The sequence below is a fragment of the Ambystoma mexicanum genome, chromosome 6q, assembly GCF_040938575.1.
Source record: "Ambystoma mexicanum isolate Mex_15411 chromosome 6q, UKY_AmexF1_1, whole genome shotgun sequence".
NCBI classification, from domain to species: domain Eukaryota; kingdom Metazoa; phylum Chordata; class Amphibia; order Caudata; family Ambystomatidae; genus Ambystoma; species Ambystoma mexicanum.
The window spans coordinates 48,648,626-48,669,806 of NC_090937.1; the positions used below are offsets into that span (position 1 = coordinate 48,648,626).

The window sequence follows — 21,181 nt, forward strand, 5'->3', positions numbered from 1 at the left end:
ATTTCTTTCATCTGTAATACATGAATCGACATTTTCATATAAACACAAACAATGTTCTTGTTACTTCTTCTTTTGTGCAATTCTACTAAAGGTTCTCTCATACTTTTACATCAATCTTGGCCATCCATACCTTCTTGTCCTTTCATTAATCGCATTTTATTTTTATCAAATATACAACACTGAATAATTTAAACACGCACCACCCATTGCTGCTCATTGTTTGAAAATCTGAATATTTTATCAACATCTTCCTCCATCACCCTTGTCTCACAATGTTATTTTTTGTTCCTTTATTTACACCTTCTATCAACATGTGTTTTTGTTGCTTTAATATCCATTCATTCATTAATTCATCATTTTTTATTTACTTATTTATTTATTTATTTCCCCCTGGATTGACATCAATCCTTTGGTTAGGAACTTCTTACTTCAGCGCTTTTAGTATTAACTGTTTATTGTTATCTTATATTAATTACTCAATTAATCTAAACACAACACAAACTCATATTTTTAACATATTATTATCCTTTACGTGTGCATACTTTTATTTTGTTGCCTTATGTACATTCTTCCAACACTGTCTTAGTGGATGTATTGTCTTCTCTTTTTGTCATCCCTTCTGGGAATTTGATGTGCCCTCTCCTACCTGGCCTTGCCAGTAGAGCCTTACCACTCTCAAATGAAGCTTTATTAGTGTGTACCCTTCTTGTTTATTCTTAAGCCTGTTAATTCAAGGTATTCTGACCTTTCTTCCATTTATAGGGCCGCATTACAACCCTGGCGCTAATGGGTTAATGGCGCCGTAAAAGGCTGCGGCGCCATTAACCCATTAGCGCCTGGTCTACACCAGCCCTTAAAGTAGGGACCCGCAAAGGGACCTTGGTGCTAAGTACGGTACCATAATTTGCGGTACCGTACTTAGCGCCTTCCCCATTCCCATTGAGCCCTATGGGGCAAAAATGGGAATGGGGAAGGGCCATGAAGGAAGGGGGAATTACCGCCCCACCAACCTTGTAATGGGGTGGTAATTACCTCTTTCTCCATGGCGGAGTTGGTAAATTACCGGCATGGACCATGGTGCTATTAGCACCATGGTTTTCCGTCTGGGTCGTAATGAGGCCCATAGTCTCCAAATATCCAGCTACTCTTATATCGTATTTTAGCAAGACATAATGTTCCTAACTGGTATTCCTAATGTAAAGTGAAAGCAGCCTATATGTGAGTTTGTGTTCTCATTGCAGTATTGAATTCCTTCACTGACTATCTAAATGTGTTTTTATCTAACTTGAACCTGTGATCCATTGATTGCCTGTAATTCCACAAGATTGTGTGTGTGTGCATGTGTGTGCATGTGTGTGTGTCTGTGCGTGTGTGCATGTGTTTGTGTGCATGTGTGTGTGTGAGACACCCCCTCTCCTTATAAGCATATCATGATAGGGACTCTAACCTAATTATTTCTATTTTTGCCTAATCTCATGCGAAAATGTCTTCTCTTGTCATATCTCCAAATTCTGTTTCTCTCCACTTCTCAAAATAAATCCATTCATCATGCATAATAGTAATCCATATCCTGCTTGATAATTGTGCCAAGCCTTCCTTGTTTTTTCTTGTCAGTTACCAGTCTGTTTGTACTTATTCATGAATATATTTCATCAAAACTAACCCTGCAAACAGTCTAAATAATGCACTCCTTATTCATGTAAATCATACTAATCAGGGTGTGTGCTCTATAGAAAATACATCTTTGACCTAATGGCACACTCTTTTACACGTTCGGGCATTAAAAAATACTAGTGTGATTTCTTGTGAGTCTTCATAAATAATCCCTAAACTAGTGCATGTTATCTCCTAGTTATTTACTGAGATCTATCCTCAGTACAAATGTTAAATATATCATGTTTGTCTTTTTTTATCTATAGCATGTGTAACCTTAGCCCTGCTGCATTTGAGAGTACTTCCTCTCATTACTTACTGCTTCCCCATTCTAAATACCAATGTCTCCATCAATGCATGCATTTTTAACATTGTTGCTGTAAAAAGATAGTTGATCTCCTTAATTCTTGCTATTCCCCATAAATACTTACTGTGATTAATCTAATATAATTTACTATTGTGTTAACCTACTTTTTAATGTAATTTACACTCATAATTACATTGTCATTCTTGGTACATGTTTCACAAATTGTGTGATTGTAGACTTTTTTGTATTTCTTTTTTGTAATGCATCTGTGCTGTTTAGTGTGGGAGATGCTCCCCCCTTGAAGCATGTCTAATTTGCTGTGGCTATGGTGCATATGCTTGAGTCTGCATGTGCAATATCCTTATGACTCTGTATTGTATTATGGCGCATATCCCATTCCTCCTCTTTCTGTCCTTAATAACCAATAGTCTCACTGTTCTGGTTATTTCTAGCACTCCCCTGTGCTTTCATTTGCAATCTCTACCTTATGTTTTCTCTCCTAATCATTTTTTGTCCCTTTCTCATTCTCCTTCTCTCCTTCTGTAATCACTTTCCCATTTCCTTCTTCTGACATACTTCATTGCCTTCTGTTACAAATTCCATGAAAATAAACTGTGTGCATCTGCTCTTCCTTTTAGTAGCGCACTGAAACTTTTTAGCAAAGCATCTTTCCTCTTTTCCCAATTACTTTCCATCAATACATCCAGATTTTTTTTAATGGTTTCTTTCCATTACCTTTTCCTTATCTGTGTGATTGGCCCATGCATGATTTATGATATATGCTCTTTCAAATTGTTCCATCTATACCTAATAAGAAATGCCTATTTTGTATTAAAATGAGATTACCAAATCACAGGTGATCTAGGGTGTGCTTAAAAGAGAAGGTATCTAGCATTAACTCCAAAATAACTAACAAATCCTTTAAAATGGGAAATGACTTGTGTGACTGTACACAGTGACCTAATGGGGCCACCCTAGTTCACATATGTGCAATGACTGGGGACAATTTCTAGTATAAAACAGTAAACTCACAATATGGTTTAGTCACGTAAAATTTCCTTGGCAAAACAGCAATCTTTCAAAAGATGTACCTTTGCTTAACAAAACAACTAGATGCTTAACTATCCCACAATGTCATATAATTCACGCAAGTGCTTCTCTAGCACCTGACTTCAACAAAGCACGCACAAATACCATGTAAAAATGCTGTTCTCAAAACCTACTCAATTATCAATTTCTTCAACTGGTGTTTCTCATACGGACCTACAGCTGAGCTTCCCTACTCAGAAAACACAAGCATTACATGGGTGTATCACAAAACCCCCTAAAAAATGAAAACCAGTTCAATGAGTTCTGATTCAAGGCTACATTTCCATATGGATGTGAATCAGCCCTGGCTCACTTACAACCGTTGTACACAAAATATGAATTTTTCAAAAATGCACAAATCAATCACTGTAATACACTCTTGTTAACAATGGTGATCCAAAATCAATGTACTATTTATACAGAACATACTATCATGTTCCAAAAAGCCAAAAGCCACATATTTTTTAAAAAACAAATCTGTCTCTGTTCTCATTTTATTCCATGCTATGCTCATACATGTGTCAGTTCTGGCCCTACTCATTCCCACTGATTTTGATCATACTTTCATGAATTTTCTCTTTTTATTTCTGTTTCAATGTTAATACACATACATACATGTATCCTTTCACAAAGCATCTCATAATTCTGCTACTGTTTTATAAAAGTATTGTACTTTTACGAAGATAAAAAGCATATTCTTCTTTCTTTATGCAAAACTGATTCGTAGCCGCTTTAACTCACAGGGCTAGCTCATTTTTTCAAATACAAACAGTTCTGTTTTTCTACAACTATTAATCACGTCCTGTCTCCGTGTCAGCCCTTATCTTAGCTTTGAAAAGGAGCCTTGATTTACGTCAAAGGTGCAACGGTTTTAAAACATAAATCTCACACTGCATACTGTGCATGGTTTCTATCAACTATTCACATATTGTGCTTTTTAAAATGAATACATTTCTGTCTTCTTTTTATACTCTTAGAGCATGCCATGTACAAACTGACATGCAACATATATCTGGAGGTGTTCTAGAGGTTCATCCAGGCTCTTGTACTTTTTTCACTGTTTATTACTGATATGATGAATAGTATATCAGAATTGAACTCTGATGCCGTGTGTCTTGGCCGTAATTAAATAGCTAATATATTTTAGATGATGCTATTTTATTATCTAAAATCCAATAGGCTTGCAAAGACGAGTATTTGTTTTTAACAACCTTACAACAGACAAAGGCCTAAAAATAAACATTGCCAAAACAAAGATTTTAATTTTCTAACCGCCCAGGAGCAAAAAGACATTTAAGATGGTTTTCACAATAGACGTCATCTCTATGGACATTGATGAAGAGTTTGATTATTTTGCTGTTAGAAATAAGAATGTAATCAGTTGGAAACCACAAATTGCGGAAGGTGCTACGATACTGAGCAGAAGAGAAGCAGCTATTAAATTGTTCAAGTATTATAAAGGCAGGGCACAATCGAATGCAATTGAGGTGTACAATTTACCGGCGGTAGCAGCGTCAACCTTTGGCTCAGAACTGTGGGGTCATTGTAATATCTCTGCAAATGAAATGAAAGAAAACAAGATCTGAAAAGATTGTTAGCTCTACCCTATAATGCACCATCGCTTCCAACTAAGATGAAACTGGGGATACTTGGGATAGCGTTTAAGCCGCTTATTTACTCTCTGCAAGTTTGGAATAGTGATCGTATGAAAGTATAGGCTGGCTTGTTAGATCATTTTCTTAAATGACCAGGGACTGGGAACCCACATTTGTTTAAATGTGTCAAACATATGCTGTGTGTGTTGAATTTACAAAACCTCTGGCATAATAAGCCTTGCTGCCTTGTTTCTAGGATAAAATCTATATTGAACGAGGCATGTGACTCTTGGGCTATTACCGAAATGGTGTGCATTAGTGAGGGTGGTCACCTCTCAGGAGATTATTTTGTCAAAGTTAACAATGACTGTGCCTGCAAAGCATATCTTGACAGATTTGAAGCCGGCAACGGCTCCCTGCTAGTCAAAATGCAACTGGGAATGTTGTCCTTAAACACATTGATGCATAAACCGAGGGTTAACTGCTCAGCTATATGCTGCTATTGTTCATCCTAGGCTGAAACATTCATTAATTTCATTTTCTTCTGTCCCCTGTATAAATCATTAAAATCCCATGGGTTGACTGCACTGCTAAAAGCAAAAGTTATCAATAATCTAAAGGAAGCTTTAAAACTATGATTATTCCATTGAATAATCTGTGGCATAATGTTTAACTGATGCTTGGCGAAAAAGATTAAGATATATGCCGGTGTCAAATTAAACCGCTTCTTGTTTGCATAATGTAATTTAATGTAACAGTGGTTGATTCCTTAATGAGTATGCGTTTTGCTAAGATGAATCAGACTTTTTCTGTTTTTATCTATGCCTACTATTTTACCATTGAAGGCCGTGACGCAAGTTAGAGCCCGCCCAGAGCGAGTCCCCACCAAATTATTAACTGCCAAATGAACTTTGTCGTTGTTTTAGGCTTTAATCCGCAGCATTCCAATGCACTATGCACTTTATTCTTGTATTGAATTGTATGAAATATCCCAGGGTATTAAAACAGTAACACCTTATTATTGAGCTAAATGTGATTATCGACGGACCCTACTGCAGAATCGAATTTATAATTAATATTTTATTGTTTTTTAAGTCACGTTTTAGATCATGCATTTTTGTATACCTGTCATACGTCCATGAATATAAGCTGCTATTTTTTTCAATTGATGATTTATATGATCGATTGTGATGTTGGCATTGTATGTGTGTATGTTTTATGACTTGGTCAAAATAAACAAATTGAAATATCAATTTTCCCCTGCACAGAGTCCAGAGGTGCAAATAGCTATCTCGCCCTAGTTGGGTGGGCGAACCAGGACCGGTAATGACCTTGAGCCCTCTCCCGAGGCCCTCGCTTCTCCTCAGCCTGCTTTAGCTCGGGCTGGCTAGATGTTAACTGCCCTGCTATGCCCCCCTGATGTGGGGGGGATTGCCATACTCTTGGCCTCCATTGTGTGGTGGGCAAAATAGACCATTAAATAAAAGTTGGATTTGCCAAAGGGGACAATCATGGTAGATGCAAAAAGAGAACTGTTTTGGTTATTGATTTCTCATTAAAGCGTGTTGCTGGCTTGTAGCAACTTTCCCAGTTCTGATATCACTTGCTCTAGAAAATGATGTGGCAATTGGTGGAGGTTAAGGGACCTCAGCAATTTGCATCCATCCAAAGTACTAGTGATACATGCGCTAAGTCATCAACAGAGTCCGCATTGACCAACCCTGGCCTGTGGAAAACAGACTTTCAGGCATTGCCCAGTTGCCATAAGGGCCAGTCCAAGCCTTATCTGGAGAAGATCAAGAGATGGAGATGGTGATTATTCCTAGTTGCTCATATAACTTTGTGATGACATCATCATCTGATGGCTCCCGCTTTACAAGTTATCACCGACATTCGAAATATCTATTATCAGAAGTTCATTTTCACATTTTCAGAAACCGTGGAGGCCAGGGGACAGATAGGCCTTCAGTCTCCTGACCCATATTCTCTGAACCCCATTAGTTTCTTTATGTACACCTCGGGAGCAGAGAAGATGACTAGTAAATCACTTGCTTGGAGACCTCTGAAACCATACACCTAAAAATGTACAATGCTCATCAACATTCTGATGTTCATCTGATGTTTTGTGGAGGGCTTCAGTAGCTAATCTTTTGAGCTTCATAAGGAACATTTGACCAGTAGTGGAAATAAAAGTATATCTGTTTTGCAAGGTTTTGGTGTGTATTAATCCCTGCACCCTGAATTTATGCTCTACTTGTTTCCTTTGCAGGCGCCTGTCACATTCAGAGCTGGCTCCGCTGCGGGTCCCCTTGGTTCCGATGGAGCACTGCATAACAGAGTTCTTCAAGGAATGCAATACCGACAACAACAAATATGTTTCCTTGAAGGAATGGTGCCTTTGCTTTGGAATTAAAGAGGGTAATGAGCTAAAGGGCAGGGGTGGAGTAGGATTTGGTTGTGGCCACATAATCTTCACTGTCAGATATTGACATTGAGTCAGAGGGCCTCATTACAACTCAGGCGGTAAGGGTTTTACGGCGGCGTAAACAGCGCCGACCCTTACCGCCTTAGTACGAGGTCCCTTAGCGCCATGGCGGACTTAACACCTGCTTTTAGCAGGTGTTAAAATCCATGGCGCTAAGGGACCATGGAGTTAATTACGCCACCGTAATTTACGGTGGCGTAATTAACGCCTTCCCCACTCCCATTATGCCCTATGGGGCAAAATGGGAATGGGGAAGGGAAAATGGGAAAATGGGGATTTACCGCCCCGCCAAGGTTGGAATGGGGCGGTAAATCCGCCTACCACCATGGCGTAAACATAGTTTACACCATGGTGGTAAAGTCACGGCCCAGGCGGTAACTTACCGCCTGGGTCGTAATGAGGCCCAGATACTGGGCCTCATTACGACCCTGGCGGAAAGTTACCGCCAGGGCCGTGACTTTACCGCCATGGTGCTAACTACGTTAACACCATGGCGGTAAGGGGATTTACCGCCCCATTCCGACCTTGGCGGGGCGGTAAATCCCCAATCCCCATTTACCCTTCCCCATTCCCATTTTTGCCCCATAGGGCATAATGGGAGTGGGGAAGGCGTTAATTACGCCACCGTAAATTACGGTGGCGTAATTAACACCAAGTTCCCTTACCGCCATGGATTTTTACACCCGCTAGAAGCAGGTGTAAAATCCGCCATGGCGGAAAGGGAACTCGTGATTGGCGGTAAGGGGTCGGCGCAGCTAACGATGGCGCTAACCCCTTACCGCCAGGGTCGTAATGAGGCCCACTGACACTAGTCTTGTTTTTGGACGATGCATATTTGCAAGAGATATTTCGTTTACTTGGACTTGTCAGAAGGTTTCCTAGCTCATACTGGTGTTGCACATTTCAGGAATGTTGTGTTGTCTTGTGCTGTGTTATGTTACTGGGTTCGTTCAGAGCATGCACGGCAGCCATTTGCATGGTCCCCAGGTGCTCTGGTGGATCTGAAAGACAGTAGGGTAGATTATATTAGTAAAGTGAGAGGGGAATGCAAGATAAATTTGACCAGAAATACCCTGAACCCTCTCTGCAGGTATGTTTTCTGGGTCTTCTTTGTTAAGACCATGGAGGTGCGTGTATCCATATGGGAGCCTTGTGTGCCCAAGTTGCTAATGCGCTTTGGCTGTAAGTGTAAGTAGGCCGTAGAGATGAAGTGTTCTGTTGTTTGGTCCAGTTTAGAAGATGACATTTCAGTGGGTAAGGTTAGCACCCAGTAAAATTGCAACAGTTAATTTAGGACAACAAGGGATCAGACATACAGTGGGGTAACAATCCAGGGCAACCATTAATTTAGCAAAACCCAGAAGCATACATACAGTTGCCCCAAAAATTATCCAGTGCAACAGCTGGCGCAACAAATAGACAAAGTTGCAAAAATACAGATAAGTATCACCCAATCAAGTGCAACAGTTTATGCAAATGTTACTTTAATACAACTATTGAGCAGAAATAGAGTGGGACAGCAATCAACCTAGGTCAAAGACTAATGGAAATATTAATCTAGGGTGCGTACATACAGCAGGTGACAAATAATGTAGGGTCTCAATTAATACAGCAATTCATTTAATACAACCAGGCATTGAAAATACATGAGATAGCAATTAATCTAGGGACAAAAATAATACAACCGTTATTCTAGCGTGCAGAAACAATGTTTCTAGCATGCAAAATCTCTACAATCTAATTCAACAGTTAATGCAATACTTCATAACCGACACTGAAATATAGTGGGGCGCTGAAACAATTTAGACCAGCAATGTATAGGAAGATGGGAAGTAGCGATTGGTGCAAACTTCGGTATAATCAGCAGAAAAGAGTTGGCACATTTCCACCAAATGTATTTCTTCAACCTAAACGTTCGGTCCTATTAAGCCTTTCACAAAAGGGACTCTGAAGTTGAGGTGGTGCAATTAATAAGGTGAGAAATATTCCAAAAAGAAGTGTGCTCCGATGTTTTAATGTGCAAGCTTATTGACTGTGAACAGGGGTCATGCTCATTTAGAGTTCCCTTTTCCTCCTGCTCCTACTTGCACATGGCCCTAAGAACACAACTATAGCAAAAATAATCTCTGCTTCTCTGCCAGACCACTTGATTTTCAGGACCACCCATAAGCCAAAACTATTGCATTAGAGCACAGATAAGGACAAATGGCATATGAGGATGGACACAAAGCTTGCAGGCGTTGTTTGGTTATTTTCATACCCATTGACTGCCCATGGCCATGTTAAACCCTATGGCCATCCCCACTCAGCCCCTGCCTCTCCCTGCCCAAAACACCTTTTCAGAGGAACGCTTTGAACTCACCTTACCATCAAACTTTGTACTCAAACTGCCTGCCAGTGCTTTTTCAAACAGTCTTCTGAGCTGAATGACTTAATTGGCATTGTGAACGTGCTACAGGTGTAATATCCTGTGTATACGTATTAGGCATTTGCCAGGCACTGCTGTTAGATGGCCAGGTAGCCACACCATTTTGCATCTGCTACCGTCAATGACAAGTTAATACCACTACGACAGTGCCTGGAAAGTGCCTTTCCCATGCCTACACGAAATCCCAAACTGCTGGCATTGCCCATACATATTTTCTAATGCTAGTGAATATTCATGTCTTGCTTGTATGGGAGCCAACTGACAAGGGGAGATGGCAAGCAGAGGGTAAAGCCCTGGGAACGGTGCCCATTATAATATAAGCTGTTAGTACACCCTAAAAGCATATACTCACAAATGAATACTGCACACCACAATCAGTCAGGTTGTGCAAGATACGAATATTATTGCAATAATGCTAAAACGGAATGTGCAGTAATTACTGCTGCATTGATTTTCGGTAGTAGATCTAATTATTGGACAGGCCATGGTAGCTTTGGTGGTGTTATGTAAGGTAACTAAAAAAAAAACTCTCAAGGTGGCACACAATGCCACATAGGATGGCAACTTCACCCACGGTTACTGCATCACTTTTTGCTGGTAAACTTTCAATTTTCCCGTGTGATTGGCAGGAACCGTGGGTGCAGCTGCCATCCGATGAGGCATTTTGTGTCACCTTGTGAGTACTGCTTTTACTTAATTTATATAACACCACCAAAGTTACCTGCTTCTTGGACCATGTCATGGCTTGCCTTTTCCAGGCCACATGAAGCAAACAACTGTATTATGTTGCCAGGCCAAACTTAAAGATCAGACACAGAGCTAGCCAATCCTATTGCAGTATCTTCCTCCACTACACCCACCTAGGCACTGTGCTCGCACCTGGCCTCTCATTTCACCACTAAAGTCCAGGACATCCTGTCCTCACTCTCATCTGCTCCCCTCCCTCTCTACCTCACTCAAGCCTTACTTGGCCACTCCCTCTCCTCTCCTTCTCTCCTCCCTCTCTCCTGTCTCTCCTGATGAGGTTTCCAGACAAGTGCGGTCTATGAAAGTCTCATCCAAACAGGAGTCCCCCTCCCCTCCAGAACCATTAAGGAAGGAATTGACTCACTCGCTCCAGCCTTGGCCGATCTCTGAAACCTCTCTTTCCCCACTCGAGTTGTCCCCTCTCCTTTCAAGCACTCCCCCAACCTCTATATTTCCTCAACCACAGTTTGTTTCTTCTTACCTCCTACACCTCCCCATTCTCTGCTTCTCCTTCACTGCTCTGAAGATCACCCTCCTCCTGCCTATACTGGATCATTTTACTGATTACAAAGTGCACCACAACCTACTTTGTCTTCTCCAACCATCACCTTACTGCTGTTCTTCTCCCCCTCCTCCTTGGTCTCTCTTTGTTTAACAACCTTTTTTTATTGTCCCCCAATGCTGCCCTGATCCCACCTCCTATCCCTTCTCTACCTACTCAATACTTTCCTGAACTTATTCTCCAAACACCTCCTTTATAATCTCCCCTCCTCCTCCTTGTTCTCTCCTCTTAACCCCTCATTCAAACCTCCTCAAACTCTCCTTTATCTCTTTTCCAACCAATGTTCTACCTTCTCCAACAAACATTTGTCAGTCTCCTCTTTCATATCTTTACCATAAACTTCCTGACACTCCTCCATCTCCTCCTTGAATTCTATTGAAACCTCTCCTTGCTCTCTCTCCCCACCCTACCTCATCCAATATAACTTCAGCCTCCACCTTCTTACCCTCAGCAATCTCTGCCAGGGCAAACTCCCGCTGACCTTCTAGCTCCTCCTCTTCTGTTTCCTTCGCCAAACTCATTTCAGCTTCTTCTGCATTACTTCCTCCAGTTTTCTCACAATTCCTTTTTCTTCCTCCTGCCCTGGCCTCTGTCCTCCCACACTAACTCTGGCCTTGGATTCTTCTGGGGCCTTTACCCCACCTTCCAGCCTCTCTGTGGGGAAAGGTGACTCAGGTGTTCTGGTGTAAGGGACTTGAAATATGTCATTCTCGTGACATGGACAGGTTTTCTTGACTACAGCATCTGGAACTACATCCACCATCTTTGAGCTCCTAACTCCCTCTTCATGTTTAGGCTGCTCGGATTGGTGTTGGCGAGTAGGTCCCTCCTATGATGGGCACGTCCACTTTTGATGTGGCACATGTTGCTGGTTGACTGCCTCCTTGGCCTTGCTCATATGGTTCTCTTTACAGATTTCTGCACTAGCACAGCGGCTCCAATAACACAGGCTCTACCAGCCCTACTGGGTCACTGCTCCTTGATTCCCTTAAAGAGGTGCACCTATTTTCCCATTGGTTCTTCTGGGGAACTGGGGAGAGTAGGAAGTATCCTCACGGTTGATAAGGGGAGACCCTGTATCTAGGGTCGCCCTTAAAGGACCGAGGTCAAGTTCAGTTTCCCTGTGACTGTCCCCTAACATGATCACCAGCCAGGGCATTTCATCACACCAGTCACAATCTCACCACTCTTCACTTTGCCAACCATCCTATCACAACACAATCACACACAACCTATGCTGACAGGGAAAATCTTGTTAACACAACACAGCATAACAACCTCTCGGGTTGCCCTATGGCAATACAACTCCCATGTGCCCTAACCCATCTCTCTTAGAATCAGACATGCACACAGATTGTGTTTGCTATTCATTGGTGCAGAGCAGGAGCTTAAATCTTGCATATTCCTACTATACTTTTGGTTCCCACTCACTTAAAAAACTCAACCTCTTTCGGAAGCAAGAGACAAGAGTGTGTCAACATGGAAGATGTATAATGCAAGATCCAGATTCATTACATTAGATCTTATTATTTAAAGGAAAATACAACTGTTACATTTAATGAAACTCATTTTCTGTTGGAAATCACTCATTGTAACAGTGTGACTTTCAACTACAGGAAAGAGTTGTGTTGCAGTCAACAAAGCTCTTTAAAGCAAAAGACAAAAAGAGGTCAAAAGGTAGGCTTCAGAAAAGCAAAATAAATCTGACTTCATCAGGACAGATGGAGTTCAAATACATATTGTTTAAGGTATTTTGACAATAAACAAGAAGGTTTGAAATAAAATGGTGCTATAGGAATCTGAAAATGTGTGTGTTAAGTTGTGCTCTTGGCAGAGTGAGACTTCTAGAAATGTTGCAATGTGACACGACGTGGGATCAGAAGAAAGAACCAAAATCAATAATTGATCAATTCTTAATGATGATGTAATAAATTGTTGATATCTTCAGAATCCTTAAGTTCCAGAAAATTAGATTTGCGGTTGCTTTCATTTTCAAATGCCAATCCTATTCACTTGGATCTTTTTGTGTCAGCCTTTCTATGGTCTAACCCTGACAGGTAGAGGGATTTAACTAACGCAACTAATAGACAAAAACCAGGAATGTTCTAATGCCATGAGTAGAAAGCCCTGGAGTGACCATGTTTCAAATGCATGTACCAACTGGTCTGATGCGATGAATTTCAGGCTGTTAAACTACACAAATTGAATGTCTTTTATATGTACACTTATCTTCAATTTGTATGATAACCACGTCAATTCTGGTAGCCAAATCTTAGATGCATAAATGCTTCAGCATTGTCTCATTCACTACTATAGCTTGTTTGCATAATAGTTCAGTTACTTTAAATAAAACAAAAAGATGAAGATCACAGATTAGAGGAAACTATGCAGTAGTAGCAATGTTATTGGAATTAACCAGTTCTGGCATTTGCACCAGATTTTGACTGGTCTGGTATCTGACCAGAAACGTGACCCCGCATCTGAGATAATCCATGTGCCACCCTTCATTATTTTGGTGTGATGGGACGCCCCGCTGCCGAAGTCAGAATTCAAACTGAGAAGGGAACGATCAGCACAAAACCACTCCAGCACCTGATTGGGGGTGTTTGTGATATCACCTGTTAAGATTGGACTCTGCAGGAAATCGGGAGTGTTGCAGAACAGCTTTTAGGTTTAAAAGATGTGCACCCCAATAACAACAAATAAACAACACATAAACTAAACCAACAGCACAAAAGGTCATGCATCATTCCGATACTCACACCAAAGCTCAGCGCACGGTGGAAACCGAACGGAAGCCGCCAATAGCACACCACTGCTTTCTCACCTTCCTACTCCCTGTTTACCTGACTAACCTAACACGCCCGCCTTCTTGTTTACAGATCCGCCTGAGTGCCCGGGGACCAATTCCATTGGTGACTGTGCGCTGTATACATACCTTTAACATTTAACATTTAACATTTAACATTTATCCTTTTATACTTTGCTTTCAATGTCATAGGAAACGACCCTCCAGTGGGTTCTTTTCTAAGTGTTCATTGTGTTTAACCTTTTGTAAGGTAAATATTGTTGTGGGGTGGCTGCGAGAACAATCTCCTACTGACCGCTAGCCCCCATGTTGGTATCGGAAGGAGCATGACAGCATAAACATAAACATGACATTTGAAGCTTGTGGGGCTTCACGTAACATGTGAAGCCTGTCTCTGCACCACTAACGGATGTGCACGTTTCCTGGGACTGTGTTTGCTAGATTTAAAATGTCCACCACAACATTTCAGCAATGATGTGATGACAGTAATTACTGCATGCAAGAATTGTACAGTATGTGTGCACTTCGATTTACATTTGTGTGGCCCGTCGGCAGAGTGGTATTACAGGAATGTGGTCATCTCTGCCAGGATAAGTGGAGAACTCAGAATGTTCTTCTTGGCCCCCATGTTTATACACAATATCCCTAACAGAACATGGTGAAATCGGTATTAGCTCTTCCTATTTGCAGGCCATTCCACACTTTTTGGTGTAGGGTCTCTATTGCTACTACCATCAGGGGGCAGAATACCTCCGGGCTAAATTCAACTGCTACCTTCCAAAGAGCTCCTTGCGATCAGCTTTGGCAGGCTTGCTATGTGTGTCTCCCTTCCGCCGTTCTCGTATTGGGGGTCGGGCCTTCTCAGTGACTGCTGCACAGTTATGGAATGACCTCCCATTGGCAGTAAAAAAAACTGGCAAATCACCTGACTTTTAGAAAGGCGATAAAAACATATCTACTTTAGGTAACTGTTGTTGTTGGGCCAATGGTTCACTTCCTCCCTCTCTAGCGCCATGATATCTCCGGGTAACCGCGCGCTTTATAAATCTCAGTAACATAACATAACCGTGGGGTTAGGGAGGTGATACAAACAACCTACACATCGAAATGTATCTGGGAGACCCCTCCAAAACACTGCCTGAGGTCCGTCATAATGTGGGCCATCTTTCCCCTACCACCACAGGCTGTGTAATTCCAGCCATGATCAGGTCCCCAGGTGAAGCAGGCACAAATGTGGCCCGGTGGTGGACAATTGTAGGTGGCCAGGTGCTCCAACCAGCCTTTTCTGCAATCTGTAATGTGGCAGAGTTCAACTACTGTAAAGACCAGGAGGTAGCGTCCCTGTAGCATCTCTACCTCCCACAGACGTAACCAAGCCCACATCCATGCTGCGCCTCACAGCAAAATAAGGGTGAAAGCATCAAAGAAGTTGCATTGCAATTTCATTTGGATCAGTGACCATGGTGCTTTCAAATTGCTCAGCTGGAGCTTAAAACTGTTTTATAATTATCAAGCCTTATACATATAATTATAATTGGATATTTATGACGGGCTAAATACCGAAGAGATTTCTAAGCGGGGACGCACCATTCGAACCTGTATTGCCCTGCATCGGCTTGCTTCCCAGACAAGCGCATTGCTTTGGAGTGCTTTTCCATTGAGCTACACAATCCAAGGTACTACGGTTCAGAGTGAGAGTACTGGTGAGAGTCCTGGAGGCAACACTTTGGACTAGCTGAACAACTGGAAATTATGATTTCGAAGTAACTAAAACAATGGAGAGAAAGAAAAACGGGTGTTTACGAAATCAGAGGTTTATTTCAAAATGTCACTTTTTTAACACATATCCAATCGGCTTAAGACACTCAATTCGTTTCTCAAGACAGGCCATACATTTTACAACTACTGACGAAAAAGGAGAGATTAAAAACACCCAAACATGTCGACTAATTAAAGCCACTGCATTGTGTATAGCACTATTGTAGGACGCCTGAGCCGCAAGCGCGAAATCAATGCAGGGGCGAGATGGGAATGCTCCAGCCATGATTTGTATTTTGTATTTTATTTATTTGTATAGTGCGTCCAGCACTGAGGCAACTGAGCGCTTGTTCTTAAAATGTATACAGTTTACACAGTTATAGACATTACATATAATCATTGGAATATTACACGTTAACATAACAATGAACCATACAAGTGGCCCACGTTAGTACATTATTAATAAATAGTTGAGGAATACAAATTGACGTGCCAGTGAGCAATACAACAGGCATAGAAGCTCGTACGTGAGTAACAATAGCAACATGAATGTACAAATTAACAGTCATATATACAGAGGTGACAGTAGAGTAATGTTGTATGACATGTTTAAACAACGGGTCTGTTGTGCTCATGGTCCAGTAGCCAGGTTTTGACTTTGTTACGGAAGGCCATGAAGGAAGGGTCTGACCTTATGGCAATGGGGAGTGTGTTCAATTTTTTTGCAGCCAGGTCTGGGAAACTGGCCCCGCCCACTCGTTGTTGGTTAAACCACGGTATGGTGACACAGTGTGACTGTGCAGACCAACTGGATTGCGATGATATGTGTTGTGAAAAGGTGCCACAGAGGTATAAAGGTGCCTGGTTATAGAGGCATGTATGTGTTAGTGAGAGTGATTTGAGATCTATCCTTTGCTTAATGTTCAGCCATTTTAAGTTCTGTCTGGCTGTTGAGATATGATGTTTCCTGGGGATATCGCAAGCTGATCTAAATGCATTGTTCTGCATGACTTGCATTCTATTGATGTTATGTTGGGACGTACCTAGGTAGAGCGCATTGCAATAGTCTAGCTTAGATAGTACTAGGGCTCTTGCTACCGAGATGCAATTGGTAAATGATAGATACGGTCGACAGGATGTAATAAGCTTGCATGTATATGATGTAGCTGACGCTAAGGCATTAGTTTGTCTCGTGAAGGATAATGTGGAATCAATATAGATACCAAGAGTTTTCACATCATTGGCTACTTTAATAATATTGCCGTCAATATTGAAAGCTTTAAATGAAGGTCCTAACTTGTTAAATTTAGTTGGAGAGCCAAGTAAGAGTAGTTCAGTTTTGTCGTTTAGACATGGGGCCTGATTCATGGAACGTTTTACTATGAGATTATGCCATTATAATACACTTCCATGAATCAGGTCCATAAACCATGCTTGCCATCCGTATTTGTATAGTGCTGTATATGTCATTCCGTTTTTTGCTATCTACAACATAGTCACCGGTGATAGGGATGAGTACCTGGGTGTCGTCCACATAGTTAGTATACGTAACGGTGGTCGGTCAAAAGACCGAAAAAAAAATCTCGAAATACAATAATCTCGAATCCAAAATCCCGAAAAAAAAAAAGTCGAATTTTTTATTTATTTAATTATATGCTTTTTTGGGGTCAGGTAAGTAAAAAAAATGGGTTAAAATAAAAAAAAAATAGAAAAAAGGGGGGTTGGGGGGGGAACCCCCCCATTTCGAACAAAAAACGTCATTAAAAAAAAATTCGACTTTTTTTTTTTCGAGATTTTGGATTCGAGATTATTGTATTCGGGATTTTTGTTTTCGGTTTTATGACTATAAACCAATACGTAACACACAGGTAATCTAGTATATCAAATAAAGCCTTGGTGAAGACATTGTAAAGTTTTGGGGACATACAAGAAACCTGTGGAACTCCACAGGAGACTGGTGTCGGAGCAGCTGACTCTCATAGACCCTCATAGATCTATTGCTGAAGAAGGATTTACTCCAGGAGTTGGTTTGGGCAGAAAAGTGAGCTGCAGATGACAAATGTTTACATAGGATTTCATGGTTCACCATATCAAATGCTGCAGATAAATCAAGTAGTAAGAGAAGGGCAGACTTTCCTTTATCTTTTAAAAGCTGGATTTGTGTTTGTAAGTTTGTAATGAGTGCAGTTTCCGCCCCATGTCTTGGTCTGAAACCTGATTGTCTTAAAACCATAAGATTATTGGTTTCCAGTTACTGCTGGATTTGGAGGTAAGCTCCACGATCAAATATTTTCAGCAGGAATGGGAATGTTATAATAGGTCTATAGTTAGCCGGATTATTAGGGTCCAACGTAGGTTTTTTCAATAGTGGGAGTACCCATCCTTCTTTCAGATTAGTAGGTAAAATGCTCTTGTCAAAAGATGTTTTAATGAATATAGTGATAAAAGGAGCTAGTGCAGTGGCTGCTTGCTTGATAATCGTTGCCGGGCAGACATCACCCTTACAATTGCACGGTTTAAGTTTGAGAATGATCAATTCTACTTCTTTGCTAGATAATGGTTTGAAATTGAATTGTGGTGTGTTGGGAGTTAGTGGCTGGTTCTGTGGTAAGGCATTATCGATAAGAATTTACTTTGTGGATATTTTATTGAGTAGGAGAGTAATTTTATCTTGTAAGACGTTCTGTATATTGGTGTACCATAGAGTATCTTTAGTACAGGAGTCAGGTATAGGAGCAGGCGATTCCAGTTCTTTTGAATATTGAACAATTCCTTAGTACTAGAATTGTCTTTTATCTTTTCGGTCATTGTAATTGTCGTTTTTTGCCTGGACAATAGCTATTTTATAGTTAAATGAAGCTGCTGTGACGATATCTTTGTTTTGTATGGATGGGGAATTTTTCCAAGTAGTTTCCGCTGAACGTTTTTCTTTCCTAAGAGACTTTAAAGTGTGGTGTATAACATTTGTTGATATGAGCACAGGGCTTAGATCTCTGTAGCTTAAGCGGGGCTATCTTGTTAATGACATTCAGCATAGTATCATTGTAAAGATTCACTAGATCCGATGGGTCTGAGTGGGTGTTGGTAGGATGAGTTATAGGTCGTAGCAGTGATAACAAATTTTCAAGGGTAAGATTACGTTTACTTCTTGTCATTAAGGCTGGAGCTTGGGTATTTATGGATTGCGATATAGCTTTATCTATAGTGAAAGTAATTGGATGGTGGTCGGACCAGGCGCAAGGTGTGTTAGTGAAAACTTTAATACTGCAGTTAAGGTCCGCGAGCCAGTCAAGCGTACGGCCTTTGTTGTGTGATGGACTAGTAATGCGGTGAGTGAATTCCAGATTGGAAACGGTGTCCTTAAGGGTAGCTGCTTTAGAGTCTTTGGGGTAATCAAGACCCAAGTTAAAATCTCCTAGGATTATAATTTGAGACTTACATTTTGTGTTGGTCGATAGTAAGTGAGAGATGTCATCTTCGAAGGTGGTGTTATTACCAGGGGGTCGGTAAATCAGGTGCATTGTAATGGTGGATGTGGCGGATGTAGATAGTTTGACTGAAAGTAATTTGGTGGATGTTAGATGCTGATTGTTAATCATTCTTAGATCTAATGCTGTTTTGTAGATAAAAGCGACTCCACCTCCTTTAGCCGCATTGGCCACTCTGTCAGAACGTAGAATGGAGTAGTTATCCGGTAATGCTAGTGCTGGTGAAGGGCCTGAGGAAGCATTCAGCCAAGTTTCCGTGATGGTCATGGGTGGTCACGATGTGCAATATGTCTAATGCATGTGCTTGGAGGGTTCTAGCATTGATAAGCCCTACTTTTAATGTGTTGGTAATATAACTAGGTGCAGGTGAGTGTATTTTGCAATCATTGTCAGCATTAGTAGGTTCTGTGGTGACAATATTTTTCCTAGTGATAGTTGTGTTGTTGGTGTTGGTTTTAAGTCTATAGTGTTGTGGAAGCCTGGACACAAGTCTAAGGTTTCTCTGTTATATAGGGCATGGCAGAGTTGTAGGTTTTAAAGGAGGGCAACTAGGTGTAGGGTGCCAGGTGGTAGGTCTGTTTGATGTAAGGCGTGATCCAGGTTTTCTAACCTGTGGCATAATTAAGGTAGCTGAGGCTATAGATACTGTGTAGGGGACAGTGGAGGGAGCCTAGGAGGAACAAATGTGATACTGTTAAGGCACGGTTTTAGGAACGTAGATGGCTGGATGTCATTTGGGGCGGGCAAGTTACTTGGCATTGCTAGATTTACGAGGGAGGGATTCATACCTATATAGGAGTCCATATTGATTGTATGAAGGATAGGGTTCCTAACGATAAGGTTAAGTAGTGTTAGCAGGTTCAATGCACTAAGGAGGCCACAGGATAGCATGCACTGTGTAATCCTCCAGTCTACTGCAGATAGTGTAGTTTAGCTTTGAGTTACACAATATAGGAAAATATGAAGAAAGACTAGTTCTATTATCTTAATACATAGTAACAGTAATATCACAGTTGGCTAATTTAGTAAATCACTGTAATAACACGTGCTTCTTTTTTGTACTGGTTTTGCAGAAGACATCCGTGAAGATCTTCTCTTCTGAAAATCGGAGGATTGGCGTGTACTATGCCCCCGCTCTTTATCTTCACATGTAGTCTTGGTTACATGCTAATATCTGCAATAGACCAAAACCTAGATTGTCAAAGATGCTAACCGTATGTTGAATGTAACCGGCTCGCGCTGAGACTGATTTCCTCGCAAGAAAGGCTCCTCGTCTGAAAATGGAATCATTGTCGTTTCGTATGTTTGTACCTTCGTTTCTACATGTAATGCGTTGGCTGTTAGTATCCGTTGTAGAGCAAGTCTTATATTTTCATTGCTACTAATCGTCACTTGAATGTAACAGGCTTCTGCTAAGGCAGATAGCCTGAGAAGACAGGACGCAGCAGCTTTTGTGTATACTAGTCATGTAACAGTTGGAAGCGCACTCTGAATTTGATTAAAGAAACTTTAAATATGTAACAATTTCGTGTGGAGATTTCAAAATCATTTAAAATGGAAGAGGCATGCATCATGGTTGTCATTGGGTCTGATGACTGGTTAAAGTTCTTTGCAGATATACTTTGGACAGTTGAGCACTGCCTACGTCTAAATGTCAAGAACGTGTTTTGAATGTAGCGTCACTTGCTGCTGTTGACATTTTATTAAAGGCCATATGGAATAACACATGTCTCAGTGTTTTTGTGTGCAATCCTTTTCTATGTTGGTGGTGAAGGCAGTGCCCTACTGCAAGGTATGACAGTAGAGGATGCACAGGTTGAGGAATTTGAGAATGCAGATCCTGGAACTGGAGCCGTCAGACTTGCTGACCTTTGACCTTCTGATTGTCCTCTTTGCAATGTATGCCATACGTTTATAGAGTGTCTTCTCATTAACTGAACATTTTAGCCACTGAAGGGGGGAGATGCATGACATCAGTGTGCACATTAAAACATTTTTTGTTGTAAAAAAGCACCCTTTCAAAGTGTTCAGCCTCTCCTTAGAACGAGGAACAGTGTTTCTGAGAAAAACAGAGTCGGAACCTTGTCTCCACGCATGGTGCTGTTGCCGCCCCTTTTGCTGTTATTTGGGCGCGGATCGATCATTATGAAGTTAGGACGGAGTTGCAGTCCGCACCTTGAGACACCAGCAATCCTGTTGATGTCTGAAGAGGGATCAGTTCGGTGCCAGACATTATTAGAATAATGCTATTGTTATATAC

General features: G+C 41.1%; 1 protein-coding gene across 1 annotated transcript in view; it reads left to right on the top strand.

Annotated features, from left to right (window-relative positions):
* LOC138515756 (SPARC-like protein 1) overlaps positions 1-20,644 on the top strand; it is a 236,400-nt gene extending 215,756 nt beyond the window's left edge. The window contains exons 10-11 of the mRNA XM_069630458.1: positions 6,914-7,062; positions 19,995-20,644. Coding sequence (XP_069486559.1) covers positions 6,914-7,062; positions 19,995-20,023 — 178 coding nt within the window. The 3' untranslated portion in view covers positions 20,024-20,644. The remainder of the gene's footprint in view (positions 1-6,913; positions 7,063-19,994) is intronic.
* The last annotated feature ends 537 nt before the right edge of the window (positions 20,645-21,181 follow it).